Source organism: Amblyraja radiata, chromosome 3, assembly GCF_010909765.2.
Source record: "Amblyraja radiata isolate CabotCenter1 chromosome 3, sAmbRad1.1.pri, whole genome shotgun sequence".
Taxonomy (NCBI): Eukaryota; Metazoa; Chordata; class Chondrichthyes; order Rajiformes; family Rajidae; genus Amblyraja; species Amblyraja radiata.
In genome coordinates this window covers 76054815-76075268 of record NC_045958.1, presented here as the reverse complement: position 1 = coordinate 76075268, position 20454 = coordinate 76054815, and the positions used below count along the sequence as shown (strand labels likewise).

Below are 20454 nucleotides of genomic sequence, written 5' to 3'. Positions count from 1 at the left end.
CTTATATAGCATTTCCCATCACCCTAAAGTACCTTTGCACAAACCAAACGACCAACCTTTCTTCCTCGCTAAGTTTTTCTGCAATTTGGGAAGGAGAAGGTTAAGTCAGAAGTGTCAGTGGGCAGTTGAACAAAGGGGACTATGAAGGCATGAGAGAGGAGCTAGCCAAGGTCGAATAGAAAAGGATCCTGGCAGGAATGACTGTGGAACAGCAATGGCAGGAATTTCTGGGCATAATCCAGAAGATGCAGGATCATTTCTTTCCAAAGAGGAAGAAAGATTCTAAGGGGAGTAAGAGGCAACCGTGGCTGACAAGGGAAGTTAGGGATGGAATAAAACTAAAAGAAAAGGTGTATAACATAGCAAGAGTAGCGGGAAGCCAGATGATTGGGAAACTTTCAAAGGACTATAGAATGTAACAAAAAGGGCAATACGGGGTGAAAAGATAAGTACGAGGGTAAGCTGGCCAAGAATATAAAGAAGGATAATAAAAGCTTCTTTAAGTATGTGAAGAAAAAAATATTAGTAAAGACAAATGTTGGTCCCTTGATGGCAGAAACAGGTGAAATTATTATCGGGAACAAGGAAATGGCAGAAGAATTAAACAGGTACTTTGGTTCTGTCTTCACTAAGGAGGACACAACAAGCGCCCAGATGTACTAGAGTACAGAGGATCTAGGGAGACAGAGGAACTGAAAGAAATTTGCATTAGGCGAGAAATAGTATTGGGTAGACTGATGGGACTGAAATCTGATAAATCCCCAGGGCCTGATGGTCTGCATACCAGGGTACTCAAGGAGGTGGCTCTAGAAATCATGGATGCATTGGTGATCATTTTCTAATGTTCTATAGATTCAGGATCATTTCCTGTGGATTGGAGGGTAGCTAATGTTATCCCACTTTTCAAGAAAGGAGCGGGAGAGAAAACGGATAATTATAGACCAGTTAGCCTGGCATCGGTGGTGGGGAAGATGCTGGAGTCAATTATTAAAGAAGTAATAACAGCGCATTTGGATAGCAGTAAAGGATTGGTCCAAGTCAACATGGATTTAGGAAGGGGAAATCCTGCTTGATTAATCTTCTGGAATTTTCTGAGGATGTGACAAGTAAAATGGATGAAGGAGAGCCAGTGGATGTAGTGTATCTGGACTTTCGGAAAGCCTTTGATAAGGCCCCACAGGTGATTAGTGGGCAAAATGAGAGCACATGGTATTGGGGGTAGGGTATTGACATCGATAGAGAATTGGTTGGTAGACAGGAAACAAAGAGTAGGAATAAACGGGTCCCTGTCAGAATGGCAGGCAGTGGCGAGTGTGCTGGGGCCACAACTATTTACAATATATATTAATGATTTAGATGATGGGATTAAAAGTAACACCAGCAAATTTGCAGATGACACAAAGCTGGATGGCAGTGTGAACTGCGAAGAGGATGCTAGGAGGTTGCAGGGTGACTTCAACAGCTTGAGTGAGTGGGCAGATGCATGGCAGATGCAGTGTAATGTAGATACATGTGAGGTTATCACTTTGGTGGCAAGAACAAGCAGACAGATTATTATCTCAATGCTGTCAGATTAGGAAAAAGGGAAGTGCAACGAGACCCGGGTGTCCTTGTACACCAGTCACTGAAAGTAAACATGCAGGCACAGCAGGCAGTGAAGAAAGCTAATGGCATGTTGGTCTTCATAACAAGAGGATTTGAGTATTGGAGTAAAGAGGTCCTGTTGCAGTTGTACAGGGCCCTGGTGAGACCACATCTGGAGTATTGTGAGCAGTTTTGGTCTCCTAATATGAGGAAGGACATCCTTGCTATTGAGGCAGTGCAGCGTAGGTTCACGAGGTTAATCTCCGGGATGGCGGGACTGTCATATGAGGAAAGATGGAAAAGAGTCGGCTTGTATTCACTGGAGTTTAGAAGGATGAGAGGGTTCTTATAGAAACGTATAAAATTATAAAAGGACTGGACAAGCTAGATGCAGGAAACATGTTCCCAATGTCCAGAACCAGGGGCCACAGTCTAAGAATAAAGGGGAGGCCATTTAAAAATTAGATGAGAAAAAACTTTTTCACCCAGAGAGTTGTGAATTTGTGGAATTCTCTGCCGCAGAAGGCAGTAGAGGCCAATTCACTGGATGAATTTGAAAGAGAGTTAGATAGAGCTCTAGGGGCTAGCGGAATCAAGGGATATGGGGAGAAGGCAGGCACGGGTTACTGATTGTGGATGATCAGCCATGATCACAATGAATGGCAGTGCGGGCTCGAAGGGCCGAATGTCCTCCTCCGGTACCTATTTTCTATGTTTCTATGTTTTAACCCCACGGGGACGGGCGGCTACAGCAAATAGGCACACAAATCGTGTCTCCGTTGGAGAATTGGTAAAAACTGTCTTTCCCAACCACGGTATCAACAACATTCAAGAGAATGGAGTCAGACCAATCCTCACACACTGTGGCAAAGGGCACTCAGAGTCTGAGCAAGATAGTTAAAACGGTGCACTCCAATCCTTTATTCCCAGTGCAATCTCGCCTCGGTACCTCTCGAAACCTCCAAACATAACCCCGCCTTTAAATCCGTGCTGCCTGTAAAGGCGGAACCCACGGGCACACAGTGCATACCGATCGCCAAATGAACACAGGCTCGTAGTGAGAGCTAGAGAATCTCGCTCCTGCTCTAAACAGGTGGTTCCGACCTCCCCACTGCCGCCGCCGCCGCCGCCGCCGCCACTTGTGCGATAAGTGAGCTGAAACTATGCGAGTGGAGAAACAGGACTGCCGGACCCGGGGCTACCCGGAGAGAGGGCGCAGCGCAAGGGACGAGGGATCCGAGAGGAAATTGAGTCGGGGCAAATTCGCGGATTCCTGGAAGAGGCTGAGTTCAAAGCAGGGTTCGCTGAAGCGCTCTGGACCCCAGTCTCAGCAACAGCAGGTGAGCAAGAACACATAACCCCACCATCCTCTTACCCACACCATCCTTTCTGCATTACAGTTCTACCATAGTCTGTGCTCGCTCCTCGGGGGATGGTCTGTTACAGCAGAATCAAGGGGCAGATTGATGAAGGCTTTGTACCTAGGTGGGACTCTTAGCTCAGTGGCTCCACGCGTGTTAACGCATTCAACTACTGCAGATTGTAAGAGTCATTATGTCCACGGCAGTGAAAGTGTTAAACACTTTGAAGAGATTAGTAAAGGTGACAGAAATGATGAATCTACATGAAGGAACACTGTCGCTGGCAGTTGCCTAGAGATCGCCTCCCTTTGAAAGCTCCACATGGTAACCACATTTTCCAGATGCCGGAGAAGCTAAAACTATTCATACAACGATTATTGATGAAATTTATAGCTTAATCTTTAATACATCTTGGAAGTGAACAAATAATTCAACGACCATAAGAGGTTTTTAATTGCTTCCTGCCCAAATATTCACAATGGAATGTTTCTGAAATGTTGGGCAATTTAAAGAAAAATCCTAACCGTTTGTCCAGAACATACTCTGCATAAACTTTCCTGTAGTGTCATGTTGTGTCCCTTTGGTGTCCTCTTCATTGTCGTCTTAAAGGCGAATGAGCAAAAGTGTGTGCAACATGTTGCATTTTAAAAGATGCTTGCTCTAAGCGCCGAATCGTCGAGTTACTGCCGGGGTTTCCAGACAATCGAAATGTAATTATAGCGTTATAGAATTATGTATTATAGATGCCTTGTAAATGATGATGCAGATTGAAGATAACTACTCTCTGCCGTTAATGGACCATTTGGTCTATAATTCCTCTATCCAGGAGATGTGAAATAGGCACCCAGTCGGATTCTCATCCTCCTTGGACAATGGTTGAGGAAGATGTGCTTACAGTTTATTTCTAAAGTAGCAGATGACACCACTGGGAGACCCTTCTGCCCCCCTCCTCATTCTCACCCCCACCCCACCTGTCTCTGGCACAGATGGAGAAGGTGCTGACCATATGGGTGGGTGGCTGAATAATTTTGTGTGGCTGAGTAATTTTGGAGGTGGTGCAACTTTCACCATTTTGTGAAGGGCATTAACGTATTTTATGTATTCTCTGTGTATGGTCCCCCCGGTATCACCCCTAATGCTCTTTCTCTACCTTAAGTGACTATAGGTTCCCTGGGGTCAATGGCAATGTTTCATTTATTTAGGAAGACCTGAAGAATGTCTGTGAATGTTATCTACATTCTACCAGGTGATCTCTTGCAGGGAAATCCCTCTTTTGGGAGGCTGGTGCCAGGCAGGTAAATGACGTGGCATGTATAATGTAGCTGACTAGGAATAATTATGGCTGGGGATGTGAGCTTGGCAGAGGACACTGATGTTGGCTTGCCTATTCTGTCAATTGACTTGGAGTATGTTAAAGAGATAGCCTTGGTGATAATTCCCCAGGGTTTTGGGATGCCTCTGTTGATGGGCAGGGTCACTGTGGTGCAGTAGACTATTTCCAGGCTCAAGGTCATGATCTTCAAACCCTGATTTTCTTGATCCAACAAAAGCCGTGCTGCCCAAAGAAGGTGATGGATAAGGTTCATCGTTATTGTCTACCTTTGCTGATATATGGGAAGTGTTTTTTCCCCCCCAGAGTTTTATAGGCGACCACTATCATTATACAGCAGGGGTTAACAGAGGACCTTGGTTTTGTGTCTGTCTCAAGGAAGGCACGTTCCCCGGCATGCACCAGCAACGACTTGAAGACGGGTCTCATAATATGCTTGTGCAATCTGGCACTTTGGGTGTTTTTCTAAGAATAGGTGGTTCAGAAAGTTTATATTTTGTACATGGTGATTTTTGGAGTGCAATGGCTGGGTGAGGTAGGAGCAGCCATTGGTAGGGTCTGGGGGAGTATCTCATCATTGGCTACAGAATGAATAGGATGGCATTGGTACGTCAGATGTAGGTATGGGTGTTCTTTTCACAGTGGGAGTGAGATATGGCAATTCATCAAGTGGAACACTCCTCCTGCACCATATAGGACTTGGTTTATTATTCTCACATGTACCAAGATACAGTGAAAAACTTTGTTTTGCATACAATTCAGGCAGATCATACCACAGGTGAAGTGGCAGGAGGCTGGGATCCTCAAAGGAAATTTGGGAAGGAGAGAGAAAGGAAAGGCAGGAGGGAGGGGTAGAAAATTAGTAGATTAAATAAATAATGGCAAAACAATATGGATCAATGATGTAGCTTAAAGTACATAAGATGGCAAAACGAATGTCACTGTATCTGATATCTGTTGATATTCCAAACAAATTAAATGAATTGATGTAACAAATAGAAGTACATGTATATGATCTCATCGCCATTATGGACATGTTCCTGCAGAGCGACCAATGCTGGGAACTAATTATTCCAGGGTATTTCCAGGAGAAGTGGGTGTTGTAAGCCTATTAACAAAGGAGGAGATCAGTGTAATGGTGAGAATGATCTTGGTATGACACACCATGAAGTAAAACTGCAATTGATTTCTGTTGCGATAAGAGACATAAAAAAGCAGTGAATGGTGAGTTACTTCTCGGACACCAAATAGTTGCAATGCTGGGCATAAATCAAGAATTGGGAGACTTTAACATACTAGTAGTTTGGACAAATCAAATATGTTTTGATAAGGGAGAGGGTGAATTCATGGAATGTATTTTGGACCCTTTTCTAGATCAATATGTTCATGAACGAACAGGAGAAAGGGCTATTTAGCATCACATTTTACAAAATGTGAAGAGATTAATTAAGGGGCCTTTGGGGATGAGTGATCATAATGTGAAATAATTTTATTTAGAATAGAATGTGATGTAGTTCAATGCAAGTCTAGGGTCTTAACCCTAAACAGAAGCATTTGTGAAGTAAGTTGTAGTTAGTTTGGAGATGGTGGACTGGTAATAGTTAGCTTTTAAATACATTATCTTTTGTTTGAAAGCTAACTATTACCTGTCCACCACCACCCCTGGCAATGCGTTACAGGCTCCGTGTGTAATTTGCTCCACACATATCCTTTAAACTTTTCTCCTTTTACACTAGAGCTATGCTGTCTAGTCTTTGACATCTCCACCCTTGAAAAAACGTTCTGACAGCCTACCCTATCTGTGCCTTATTATTTGATATCTGGAGGTGCTGGAGGTCTTAAGGCATATAAGGTAGATAAATCACCAGGACCTGATCAAGGTCGACTGGTGGCGCCATCGAGCGTGGCAGCCTCGCCAGCAGCTGTCCGTCCTTTCACCCTTTTTGTTATTTTTAGTTTGTCAAAAAGTATGTTTTTGGAGGTCTTTTAGTCTTTTTCATGTGGAGGGTGGGGGAAAGAGGGGAAAGAGTTTCCCAGTCACTTCCTGGTCAAGGATGCATCTTTTCTCCGAGCCACATCTTCGCCCCCCCCCCCCCCCCCCCCCCCGTGGCCTACCATCTGGATTGGCGTGGCCTTTCCTGTCGGAGACCGGCCAGAGCTTCAGCAGCGGCGCAGCACTGAATTCCATCCCGGAGCAGGCGATGCTGACTTTAACACTGTGGAGCTGTGGTTTGCGGAGCTTCCAGCCGCGGAAGGCGCTGACTTTAACATCGTGGAGTCCTGGGATCCTTTGCCGGGGATCGCCAGTGTTGGAGCTCCACCCAGCTCGGCCTGTGGACTTCAGAAGCCGCGGTCTCCGGTAAGAAGTGGCCGATTCCGAACTACAAGCCACTGAGAGTGTTCTTCCGTTCCGATGCCGGTGCTCCGATCATCCCGGCGAGAGGGCCTGAACATCGGGCCGCCATAGCGGCGACTGCGGAGGGCTCAAAGGCCCCGACCACGGGTGAACAAGAGAAAGATGACTGAAGTTTATTGCCTTCCCTCAGTGGGAAAACGTTGATTCCACTGTGGGGGATGTTCATGTTAAATTCTATAGTGTTGTGTTCATTTTATTTTATTTGTGTGGCTGTATGGTAACTCAAATTTCACTGCACCAATTAGTGTATGTGACAATGTAACTTGAACTTTAACTTGTAGTATATCAGAAGACATTATGTGAAGCTAGAGAATAAGTTTCAAGGCCCTTGGCAATGATGATTATACCATTGATAGCTACGGGTGAGATGCCAGAAGACTGAAGGGTGGCTATCGCGCCGGTATTTAAGAAAAGCTGCAAGGAAAGGCCTAGGCACTATCGGCCGATGAGCCTAATATGAGTGGTGAGAAAGATATTGGAGGATATTCTGAGAGACCAAATCTACATTCATTTTGAAAGGCAAGAACTGATTAGGGAGAGTCAACATGGCTATGTACATTGGGAAATTGGTCTCACAAAATTCATTGAGTTTTTTGTAAGAGGTGACCAAGAAGATTAAGGCTAGTGTGGTGACTACATGGACTTTTCAAGGCCTTTGACAGGTTGTAGTCTGGTCTGGAAGTTTAGATCACATGTGACCCAGGCTGAGATAGCCAATTGGATACAAAATTGGCTGGAAGGTAGGAGACAAAGAGGTGGTGGCTTGTTTTTCAGGCAGGAGATCCATAACCTGTTACAAGGCTTAGTGCTGGCTTCACTGTTGTTTGCTTCCTTATGAATGATTTGGATGTGAAAGTAGTTGGTGCTGTAAGTTTGGTGGTTTTAACACTAAAATTGTTGGCTGAGGGTAGTTGTGGAGGTCAACAATTGAAGGACATATCTGACATGAGAAGAAGTTCTGTAAAAAGCCACATATGAAATGGATGGTTGAGGAGGTCCCTGGTGAAAGCCAGGTCTGTGACTTAAAACGGGTAGTCTCCTCCATAGTTACCCGTCAGATTTGTGTGCCTTTATGAAAATTGCTCCTAATTTATAACGAAAGTGTGCTTCAGATATGAAATTTAACTGGAATAGGCAATATTGGGTAATGCTTTAGAAGGTAAATTTTGTTAATACAAATTTATTCTACTGAAAAATATATGTGTTGTGTACTTTAATTAATACAGCTGACAATGGGCATTTTTAATAAGCATCCTAGTTTTTAGGTCCTGTAACTTCAAACCTATACAATTACTTGTGAGATAATATTGATGTATTATAGTCCTTGCTTAGTAAATTAAAACATTTTAATAGTTTTTAAAATATCACCTATGTGCCTAAACATATTTATTCTTGGAGTCTCTTAAACGGCCTGCAAGTGATTGCAATCAGCACAACGTACCTTGTGATTGATTCCATCAGGCTGTTTTGTGGGTAGGGATGGTCTTCTGTGTGTTTTAACATTAGTGCAAATGTTCAAGGGACATTCGACAATGCATGATGTGCACTTTTGCACTGACTTAGAGATTCATGCACAGTACATGCAAACAAAAACTTCAGGGTAAATCGCATTAGCTATAATGAGTTTGGCTACTTATTTTCTCAAAACAATAACATATTTTAATTGTTTTTGGTGAATTTCCTGGTGCTTCAAATCTGCAAAGAACAACATTGATATTCTGATATATATGAAAGGACCAGAAATACACTTCAAAAGTTCTTAATTTGAAATAACACACAGGGATGCCCGGTCATAACAGGTGCTAATAAATGCAAATCTCTCTCCATTGCTCCATTATAGTTGAAACATACCTTCAGTGGATTGGAGCATGGAGTGGGGTTATTAAACTATTGATCTAGAGAGAATTTAAATTCATTAACTGAATTTCGACCAACCCGTTGGCCTGAGGATGGTACGCGGTGGTATGATGCAGCTGTGCACCATACAGCTGGGGTGACGGACAGTACAGCATGGACAGCAGGATGAGACAAAGCAGCGGCCACTTGATTCAGGTTGCCGGCCACGTGCCGAACATCGGTTGTAAATTCGGAAACCAAAGCCAGGTGCTGCTGCTGACGAGCAGACTAGGGATCAGACACCTTCGCGGTAAATGTCCTGCCTACCAGGAAATACCGGAAATGTCGGACCGCCAAATGAAGCGCCAAAAGCTCGCGGTTGAACGCACTGTAATTCCGCTCAGGAGGGCGCAGGTACTGGCTGAAGAAAGCAAGTGGTTGCTAATGACCATCGATGAACTGTTCCAGGACGCCTCCGACAGCAGCATCTGAAGCATCCACGTTATGTGCGGTGTGGGTAGCGACCCGCGGGTGCACCAGCAAAGTGGCAGCTGCACCAGCAAAGTGGCAGCTGCGAGCGCCTCCTTGGCACTCTCGAAAGCGGCGTCAGACTCGCTGGTCCACACGAGACCCCGCGCTTACCGGCAAGGCACAGTAACAAAGGCCGCATGATCCGAGCCGCTGCTGACACAAAACGATGGTAAAAGTTCACCATTCCCACAACCTCCTGCAGACCCTTGACGGTAATCGGCCGAGGAAACCGCCGAATCGCCTCCAACTTGCCGATGAAGGGATGTAGCACCCTGCGGGGTAACATGGTGCCCAAGGAAGGAAACGGAGCTGAGACCGAACTGGCACTTGGCGGTGTTAATGACAAACCCGTGATCGCCGGAGCCGCTGGAACAGCATGCGGGGATGCTCACAGTGTTCGCGATGAGAGCGGCTGTTATCGAGATAAACGAAAACAAAGTTCAATGTGGCCCTTGTGGCTAAAGGGATCAGGGGGTATGGAGAGAAGGCAGGTACAGGATACTGAGTTGGATGATCAGCCATGATCATATTGAATGGCGGTGCAGGCTCGAAGGGCCGACTGGCCTACTCCTGCACCTATTTTTCTATGTTTCAAACCGCGAGCAACCATGTCCATCAGGCATTGAAAAGCCTGAGCGGTGTTTTTAAGTCCAAAAGGCATCTGCAGCCACTCAAACTGGCCAAACGGCGTAATGATAGCAGTCTTGGGCACATCATTGGGGTGGATGGGTATCTGATAGTAGCCACGCACTAGATCGACCTTTGAAAATATGGTAGCGCCATCCAAATGAGCCGTGAAATCCTGGATATGCTGGACCGGGTGGTGATCAGCGGTTGTGACGGTATTCAGGTGGCGATAATCCCCACATGGCCGCCATCCCCCAGATGACTTAGGAACCGTATGAAGTGGGGAAGCCCAAGGGCTGTCGGAACACCGCACAATCCCCATGTCCTCCATCTGTTGGAACTCCTCTTGCGCTAACTTGTCGGGCGGGAGGCGGCGTGCCCTAGCATGCAGTGGAGGGCCAGTGGTGAGGCTGTGATGCACCACCCCATGCTTAGGAACAGCCGAATGGAATCGCGGGATCAGGATCTCCGGGAACTCGGCCAGGACCGGGGCATAGGCTCGAGCCGCGCGATCATGGCGGCTGAGCCCGAAAGTGTGCAGCAGCAACGCCTTCAGGGCTTCGTACTTGCCAACGGCAGGCGGATTCTGCAGGAATGGCAGCAACTGCGATGCCGTCTCCTGGGTGAGAGCGCCCAACACGTAGAAGTAGCAGGTCGCATCCATGACGATCTGGCGGAGTTCAAACTGGGCCTCAATATGTGCGAACCACACATGAGGCAGCGCCGCCCAGAACACGGGCAGTTTAAGCGCGATCGCGTTCTGCTGGGCGGGTGAGTCGTCGAAGTTCTCGTCGGCGTACATGGCGAGAAGAAATCCGAAAAAGTTCGGATCGTCGGGGTCACCAAATGTAATGAGACCAGACAGGTTGAGCAAAATGGTTTTTTATTTTTTAATAAAAACGAACAAAACCCCTTGAAGTCCGCATGTCTGACCGCACAAACAATAATAGCTCCTGTTGCTGGGAGGAGCGCTGACTAATGCCCTGTCCCACTTAGGAAACCTGAACGGAAACCTCTGGAGACTTTGCACCCCACCCAAGGTTTCCGTGCAGTTCCCGGAGGTTGCAGGTGGTTGCCGGAGGTTGCAGGCAGTGGAAGCAGGTAGGGAGACTGACAAAAACCTCCGGGAACCGCACTGAAACCTTGGGTGGGGCGCAAAGTCTCCAGAGGTTTCCGTTCAGGTTTCCTAAGTGGGACAGGGGCATAACTGCCCAACATACCCCAAAAGCCCGCGAAACCCAACACCCCACGGTCACATGACTGCACTGATCAATGAAGAGGGTTCTGCCCTCTCCACCCCACCACTAGGCGCTGCTACACTGGTATCATAATGTTGGCCTGGAAACCACCGGAACAATGAAAAAATCCTAATGATCATAGAAGAAAATCTGCTGTCTTCTGCTAAACATGACTGTAGACTCTTATCATCAAAGCGTTTTATTCTTAACATCCTTCGGAAACATCCAACAAACGTCACGGTTCAATCAACTTGTGTGAGATACTCATGCCCATGCCCTGTGACTTTAAATTTCCAGATTGGTTTGGAATCCAGTCCATTGTCATTAGTTACTATGAAAAACCCATTCTCCTGGCAACTGTCTGAATCTAAACAATGTTGCTCACAAAATTAACATCCCCCCCAAAAAAGCTACAGACTGAAAATCTAAGATAAAAATACCCAGTCAGTCAGGCTGCATCTATGGGAAGAGGTAAGGAGTTGATGGCTCAGGTCAAAAGCCTTTCATTGAAACTTTCCACTCCTGATCAAGAGTCTTTGACCTGAAGGGTTAAGGCTGTTCACAATCTTGGCTTATATTTGACCCTGAATTGAGCATCAGACCTCGTCTCTGTGCCACCATCGACACCGCATGTTTGAATAATGAAGTGCATCAACAGACTGGCGATGACGCATATTTATTCCAGCCAACCAGCCAGCCTTGATCCACTGCCGCTTGTTTACCGCCACAACAGGTCCCCAGCAAACACCATTTCCCAGGACCTAAACTTGTCCCTGGACCACCTGGATAAAAATAACTCTTACAATAAACCCCCATTCATCGATTATTGCTCCACTTTATGACCATTAATTCCATTCAAACTCATCTCCAACTTGCTGGACCTAGGAATCTATCCTGCTCTGCCTCTGGATCCTCAACTTTGTGACTTACTGACCACAATCAGTGAGGAGGGGTGACAATACCTACTTCACAATCATTCTCAACACCGTTGGCCGCAAGGATGTGTTCTCAGTCCCCTACTATACTCCATATACATTTGTCTCTGTGCGACCAAATTCGTCTCTACCTCCATCTACGTTTACAGATGATACCACTCTACTGGGCTGGATCATAGACAATGACGAGAATGAGCACTGAAAGGAGTTAGAGAACTCTGCAACATGGTCAGGGCAACATATTTTCCCTCAATGTCAGCAAGACAAAGGAACTAGTTATCAACTTCAGGAAGCATAGTGCATGCCACAATCAGCATCATAGTTGCTGAAGTGGAAATGGTTGAGAGCTTCAAGTATCTTTGCATTAATATTACCAATGATGTGCAGTGGACCAAGCATCTTGATGCATCCGCCAAGAATGCACACCATTGCCTCTACTTCCTTTGGAGACTGAAAATTCTACATGTCTCCATGGACTTTCCTTCCTTAAACCTCATCCATTCCTCCTTTTGAGGCCACTTCTTTGACAAAACCTATTTTCAATGCCCTGATATTTCATTGTGCCATTTGGTTTCAATTTTTAATTTGACAATGCTCCTTTGAACCTATTGTCTACTATGTATCTATGTAAATCTTATATCTTTTCCAGCTTATTCAGTCTACAATAGAGACACCTGCACAGAGCACAAAATTCCAAAACTGATGTAAGTAAGATTCATCAGCAAGGGTTCAGAAACAGTATGAACCTGGTTCAATTTTCTCTCAACCCCCCCAGAGCTGGCTCTGTTGGTAACTCCTCCAGATTGGTCACTATCTGCACTCAATCACCCTCACAAGTTAAAGGTGTTTCAGTGTGAAGTTTGCACATGTGATTAATACGCACTGCATGTTGCAATGGACTTTTTAATCTTTCTTTCTCTCTGTGTCTGTGGCTGATGAGGAGCATACATGATGGTAAGGAACCTTTGAAATGAATGAATTGGGTTCAATGTACAATTTTCAGCAAACTCTCATTTTTCACTGAAGTCCTGTGATTTGATTAAAATATAATAATTATTTTTGTATTTTTCATGTCAACATCTCAAGTGGCTGCTTGCGGTATCAAAAACTGATCAATGTGGTTCATTGCACATCCAATTAATACTAGGCTTATTATTTAAAACTATGTTAAAGACGTGTTTTGGAATTGGCGGAAATAAGAGACATTCAATTAATACTTTGCAACTTTCTTTAGCCTCGAAGATGATCTGCCACTAAATGAATAAATATTTATATTGTCTTATTTTTATACTAAACTAGACCAAGTGGGTTGCGGGGGGGGGGGGGGGGGGGCACAGCCTGCGGCGTCACACACATACTAACCACCCCCCCACACACACACACTAACCACCCCCCCCCCCCCCACACACACACTAACCACCCCCCTTTATATTATATTAATATTATTCATTGGCTACTTTTACCCCATCCCCGCCCTATCCACTGACGCATAGCTCCCAACTCACAGGCGCGCCTAGAGAGGGAGGGGGGGTAGTGAGAGAGGGTGGGGGAGAGAGGGGTGGAAAGAGTGGTGGAGAGAGGGGGGGTGGGGGTAGAGAGAGGGGGAGGAGAGAGGGGAGGAGAGGGGGGAGAGAGGGGGAGAGGAAGGGGAGGGGAGAGAGGGGGGGAGAGGGGATCTTTGTTTGACTGTGTTATAGGGTAATGTACCCAATTTGGCTACCAGGGGAAGTGGTGACATGTTTGCATGTGTACCTAAGATGTGGCTATCTTCTGGAGTGGCCATTCCAATATGAGTTCTATCTTGTATATATACACAATATCTATTTATTTGAGTAACGCTTGAGTACACTCCAATGGTGAGCACCAAGGCAAGTAAAAGAACATCTAATCTACTGCAGTGGAAAAGAAGGGAGGCACGATAGCGCAGCGGTAGAGTTGTTGCCTTAGAGCACCAGAAACCCGGGTTCGATCCCGACTACAGGTGCTATCAATACGGAGTTTTTACATTATCTTTGTGACCGCATGAGTTTTTTCTGGGTGCTCTGATTGCCTCCCATACTAAAGACATACAGGTTTGTAGGTTAATTTGCTTTAGTAAAATTGTAAATTGTCCCTTGTGTGTGGGATATGGGGTGATTGCTGGTCGGCGCGGACTGGGTGTGCCGAAGGGCCTGTTTTCCTGCTGTATCTATAAGTTCAAGTTCAAGTTACATTTATTGTCACATGCACCAATTGGTACAGTGTGATTTGAGTTACCATACAGCCATACAAATAAAAAGAACATAATAGTAGGCCCACCTCGGTCATAACTGACCATGGGTGATGCATCCCACTTTGCAAGTGCCGTGTGGTTGGATGCAAGCCTGGGCGATGTCATATGGAGGACAGGGTGTTGCCCATGCAGCACGTCCCCCGTCTTCACATCGCTGATCGATCCAAAGGAACAGCCGGGCCGTTACAGTTTGGCACCAGTGCTGTCGCAGGAGCTGCCAGAGTGAGGTTGTAGACAACGACGATCTGCCTTGGGGGCTCCGACTCCAGATTTTCTTGAGGTTTACACCGGGAGCTTTTTCCATGACTGGATATGGCCACAAGGCAGTGGAGGTTTTAAATTAAAAGTTTTCCCTTTCCTAGATGGACAGCCTTCCCAGGCTGAAGAGCCCCATCTGCCCGAGAACATAATACACAATAGAGTTTAGCATAAATATCCCCACACAGCAGAATCAACGTGTCCCACTGTGAGGGAAGGCAATAAAGTTCAGTCATCTTCCTCTTTGTTCAAGTTTAAAGTTTATAATTTTCCATGAGGAGAAAATCATGATCATTAGAACTGAACGAGATGACCCAGACCTCTTCCATTCCAGACTCCACCCAAGGTGCAGGAAGACTGGCAAGTTTCACAATCACAAGCCAGTAAGTAAACAATGCAACCACTCAGGACATGGGTCGTGAGTAAAGATTGACCATATACAATTATTGCACAATGTGAGAGGTAGCAGAACACAAGTCCGAGTGGCTATATTATTCTTTGAAGAGAAAAGCAAAATTAAACATTGAGGAGCGAGTGAAAGGACCTGGTTGGGTCACTTGGACAAGCAGCTTTGTGCAGTGGATTATGTTTAAGTACAAAAATGACAGCAGGAAATCAAACACACCATTCTGGAAGGCAAAGGCCATCAACAGAGCCTCAGACTCTTGATAAGTCAAAACACAGAAAAAAAATTCAGGCACAGTCAGCAGTTATGCAAGGCAGGGCAAAACAGTGGTAGATGAAAGCTAATCTGTGCACAATAAACCATGCTCAATGGTTAAATAAATTAAGAAAACTCAGTGAATAGATTCTTTGTGAAAACCACTCCTCAGTTGGGCAACTCCAGCAGTAGCCAGAACAAAGGGAATGGGGAGGGTGTGCTGCAGACCCAGTAGGTAACCTTGCCCTTGTAGTAACCCCACAAATCATGGGACCACAAATGGAGCACAAGTTATTACACCGCAGATCATTCCCCACAGTGTCTTCATTCAAGACAACTCAAAGATAACTGTGTAGCCAAACACAGCTTCAATGCCATCTTTAAATTCACTGACAATACCACTGTTGTTGGGTTGATAATGGATAATGATGAGTCAGAGTAAAGGAAGGAGATCAATAACCTAGTTAAGAGCTGCCAGATAACAATCTTGCTCTCGATGATAGCAAGACGAAGGAGCTGATTGTTGACTTTGCAAAGGGAAAGCCTAGAGACAATGTACCTATCTTCATTAGCAGGAGAGTCAATACCTTCGCTCAGTCCGTCTGGGCCTGTGCGATCTCCCGGTTGCCAAACGTTAACTCCCCTTCCCATTCCCACACGTACCTTGCTGTCCTGGGCCTCCTCCACTGTCAGAGTGTGGCAACATGCAAATTGGAGGAACAGCTCCTTCAATTTCACTTGGGCAGCTTACAACCCAGAAGTGTGAATATTGATTTCTCTCATTTCAAGTAACTCATGCAGTCCCTCTCTCTTTGTCCCTCCCCCACCCTAGTCATCCTACTAGATTCATTGTCGTCCTGCTTAGTTTCACTGTATGTATCCCCTCATTATTCCCTTTTCCACTGCCAACAATGCACCATTGTGGGCTCCACCTTTCCTTGATCATCGATGCTGGATTTGATTTGTTGTTTTATGCTTTTCTTTCATTTTTTCTTTGTACCTTTTCATACCTCTAGTTTCCCTCTGGCCTGATTCTCAGTCTGAAGAAAGGTCTTGGCCCGAAAAATCACCTATTCCTTTTCTCCAGAGATGCTACCTGACCTGCTGAGTTACTCCAGCATTTTGTGTCTATCTTCGGTGTAAACCAGCATCCACAGTTCCTTCCTATTCCTTCAAGCTCCTGGTTGTGCACTTCTCTGATGACTTCCCCTGGGCTCAGCACACTGATGCAATTACAAAGAAAGCTCACCAATGCCTTTACTTCCTCAGAGGTTTGAGGAGATTCTCCATGTTGTCAAGTACTCTATTGAATTTCTACAGGTATATGGTAGAAAGCATATGGACTGACTGCATCCCGAGCTGGTTTGGTAACCCGGATAATGCGGATTGTGGTAAAATAGACACAAAATGCTGGAGTAACTCAACGGGACAAGCAGAAGAATCCCTGCATAGAAAGAATGGGTGACTTCTCGGGTCGAGACCCTTCTTCAGACTGAGAGTCAGGGGAGAGAAAGACACAGAGATATGGAAGGGTAAGGATGTGAAAACGAGATGGAAAATGTTGGAAATTGCCTGGTTCATGATGGGTATTCATCTCTCCACCATCACAAGGATTATCAGGAAGCTCTGAATCAAGAAGACAACTAATATGATCGTAGACCCACAGCACCACAGCCACCCTCTCATCTTATTGCTCCCCTCAGGAGGAAGGTACAGGAGCCTGAGAACTGTGAGCTCCGGATTCAAAAACAGCTTCTCCCTATTAACTAATCATGCTCTCGAACCACCCTGCAATAGTGCAATATACTAAGCATAATCCTACCTCAGTAGTGAACTATTATTGATTTACCATCGAACTGCCAAGGGAGGTTTTGTATCTACTTGAGAGAATGTATGTGAGGTGCTCTGGGTTTAACTAAAAGACAGCATCTCCTCCGGCAGCATAGCTCATTGCCTGTACTGCAATGGCTCATATAAGGTAGCCCTACGTATTTTGTCTTGCTCTATTATGATCTGTTGACCTGCTATCAACATGTTCTTATGTATTTATTTGTTGTGCTGCTGTGTTTAATGTGCCTGCAAAGCTGCAGCAAGTGAGAATTTCATTGTTGCGGTCCCGGTGTATATGACATTTTAACACTCTTGATGCAACAGAAGCACCAGTGATTATTCAAAACTGACAAGTATCAGGCATGCAAGAAGTGGTGGAGGTTGCCCACGATCCAGGACTAGACGATGCACTGTGCACTGAGACATGAGTAGCCAAGTAGTGCTGGGAAAGCACTGATGACTTCAGCTCCCCTTTGGATTTTGAATGGCTCACTGATACAGAAAAATAGGCTTGAATTTGAATGGCAACGTACATAGCCATGACTGTAAAGCTCTTTGGGACGTCCCATTGAAATACTGCTTGAAGGGCAGTTGAAATCGTCAGACAATTTGCACAGAGAAAACTACCAGAATAGCAGTTTGATGAACCACCAAGGGAGCTTTTACATCTACTTGAGAAAATGTACATGATGTGCTCTGAGTGTAACCAAAATACAACATCTCCTCTGACAGCATAGCTCTGTGCCTACAGTACAATAGCTCGTCAGCCTCAATGCACCATTCTCTGTGGCTAGATCTTAGATTATTATTGTGCTCAAAATTAAATTACTGAGTCCATGATTTGGTGAGTCAAGTTCCCACCTGAGCATGACTGACGTTACTATATTGCCCCTTGACTGTCCAAAACCATTGGAATGCTATAGATTTGCATAGAATAGTACTGGTGCATTTTCCAATGGTAGTTGCAAACAGTTTATCCTCATAAAGAAAACAATGATCTACAATGAATAAATTGTGAACAGTACTGTCAGTTCCTTATGTTTTTATTGGAAGTCTTAATGACTCAGTAAACACAACTGGTATGTCTAAAGGGCAGAAGGAGTGTGCTTTATTTAAGTCTCATGTCTAGTTAAGGGCCAAGATACATGATGTGTAACCATATCTACAGCTTGTATTCAAAGTCCTCTGTGGCTTGACAGGATGTTCTTTTGTTTCCTGGTCAGAAGGTGTGGATTCAGCTGCCACTCCAGAGATCTGAGCTCAACAATCCATGCCGATGCCTTTCGGATAGAATTATTGTGTTTTAATTTGGATGAGATTTAAAACTGTGGTCCATTTGCTCTTGTCAAGTGGAATGTAAATAATGAAATGGCTACTATTTCAAAAAGAAATAGGTCTCCCAGCTTTATTTAAACCTTCTTCAACATCACAGCAGCAAGTTATCTGGCCCTTCTTGGATTGCGATTGAGGAAATTTGCTGTGTACAAATATTAACTGTAGTAATCACATTGTAAACTACATTTCCATATAGTATTTCATTAGCTGTCAGGCATTTGGGACATCTGAAGTGGACATGACATATTTAGACTATATACAAACATGTCTGTACAAACACCCCAGGGTGACCAGGTCTGTGAACCTTTATGTGCTGGATCCTTCCAGGATGGAGGTATTTGAAATGTCCAGTGGTCGAGTATTGATCAAGAGGACATAGTTACCAGATAAGGGTCATTAACATCATTTTGAATGACAGCGACGAGAAATTTATTTTCACAGAGAATGGTGAATCTTCCTCAGAGGGTTGTGGAGTTTAGATTACTAGTATTTAAGGGGAAAGAAGATATTTTTTTGCAATGAAGGAGAATTAAGACCAGCGTAGATTGGCCTTCATCATGTTGAATAGTGGGGCAGACTGGAGGGGCCAAGTGGCCAACTCCAACTCATATTTTCTTGTGAATAAACGTACTTCACATTTGCAGACGTTGCATGTAGCTCAAAGATAACACAACCAAAAGGAATTATGCTGCCCAGCCTTCCACCAATGTGGGAACAATAGACAATACAGGGCTCGAGATTAACGGTTGCCCGGGTGCCAATGGCCACCTACGGTCCCGCCGGGCAACCTAAAAGCTGTGCCATTTTGCCCAGCTTGGCAAGCACCCGGGACACCTATCGTTCAACTCTGAGTGGGGCCCCCCTCTCTATCTTTCTCTCTCTGTCACTCTCAGTCTCCGCCCGCCATCCGTATCCATGTCCGGGCCGCCGGTTCTCCGCTCTCTGCCTGCTCCTCATCCGCCAGCATGGCCGGCCGCCTTGCACATGCGCAGAACCACGGCCAGCACATCATCAGCCACTCTGCACATGCGCACTGCCATGACAACTGGTCGGCGCCGGGCACTTTCTTCCTCCCTTTGCGTTGTGGGAGATCTGGCCGTCATTGCTGTCTGGTCGCCGCCTAGCCGCGACTGGTGAAAAACAATGCAGAATCACTCCCTGGAGCTGGGGTAACTCCCTGGAGTAACACTTGCTTCTTGGTTTCCTAGTCCTCCAAAAATATTCCAAATGCAATTTAAACTGGAGTGGACCCTCCACCACCAAACTCCAAACTCTGAAAAATAACAGCCTATTGCACTTTATCTGTTTATTTATTGTGTATATATATGGTCTATGGTATATAGACACACTGAACTTTTATCTCCTGTTCTGTATTATGTTTACATATTCTGTTGTGCTGCAGCAAGCAAGAATTTCATTGTCCTATCTGGGACACATAACAATAAAATTCTCTTGACTCTTGACTTGGACTTAAGCAAAAAAGGGTTACCTTACATTTAGTTGCGTCTGGTTGGGTAACTATGGTAGCGTGAAGATTATTCCATGCTTTAATTGTGCGGGGAAACTCCATGGAGCAGCCAGCATCTCTGGATAGAAGAAATTGGGTGACGTTTCGGGTAGAGACCCTTCTTTAGATTTCCTCTGGTTTTAGTGTTTTTAGTTTAATTTAAAAATACAGCATGGAAACAGGTCCTTCGTCCATGCCGACCACCGATCACCCTTACACTAGTTCTACTATATATACTGTATACTAGAGTAAGTGGGACCCGTTGGGTCCCAGCATCACACGGGAGGGCTGGTCACCCAACACAATATTCCACCTCTCCACCAATTCCAATATTGCTGGCCAGTGGGAGGTGGGTGGGGGCTTTCTGTTGCACTAGTTTGTACTATTTGTTATTTGTTGATAACACACACCCTCCACCTCACACAGACCCTCACACACAGACTCTTACACACACACACACACACACACACACACACACACAGACTCATACACACACATACACAGACTCATACACACACACACATACACACACACTCATTCACACACACACACACACACAGACTCATTCACACACACACACACACACACACACACACACACACACACACACACACACATACACACACACACATACACACACACAGACTCATTCACACACACACACATAGACACACACAGACTCATTCACACACACACATTCACACACACACACAGACTCATTCACACACACACA

The 20454-nt window shown here is 45.2% G+C and overlaps 1 protein-coding gene across 2 annotated transcripts in view; it reads left to right on the top strand.

The window, feature by feature from the left end:
- The first annotated feature begins 2619 nt into the window (after positions 1–2619).
- trpm3 (transient receptor potential cation channel subfamily M member 3) overlaps positions 2620–20454 on the top strand; it is a 471994-nt gene continuing 454159 nt past the window's right edge. For both annotated transcript variants that reach the window (XM_033018126.1, XM_033018122.1), the window contains exon 1: positions 2620–2924. In XM_033018126.1, the coding sequence (XP_032874017.1) occupies positions 2748–2924 (177 nt within the window). In that variant the 5' untranslated portion in view covers positions 2620–2747. The remainder of the gene's footprint in view (positions 2925–20454) is intronic.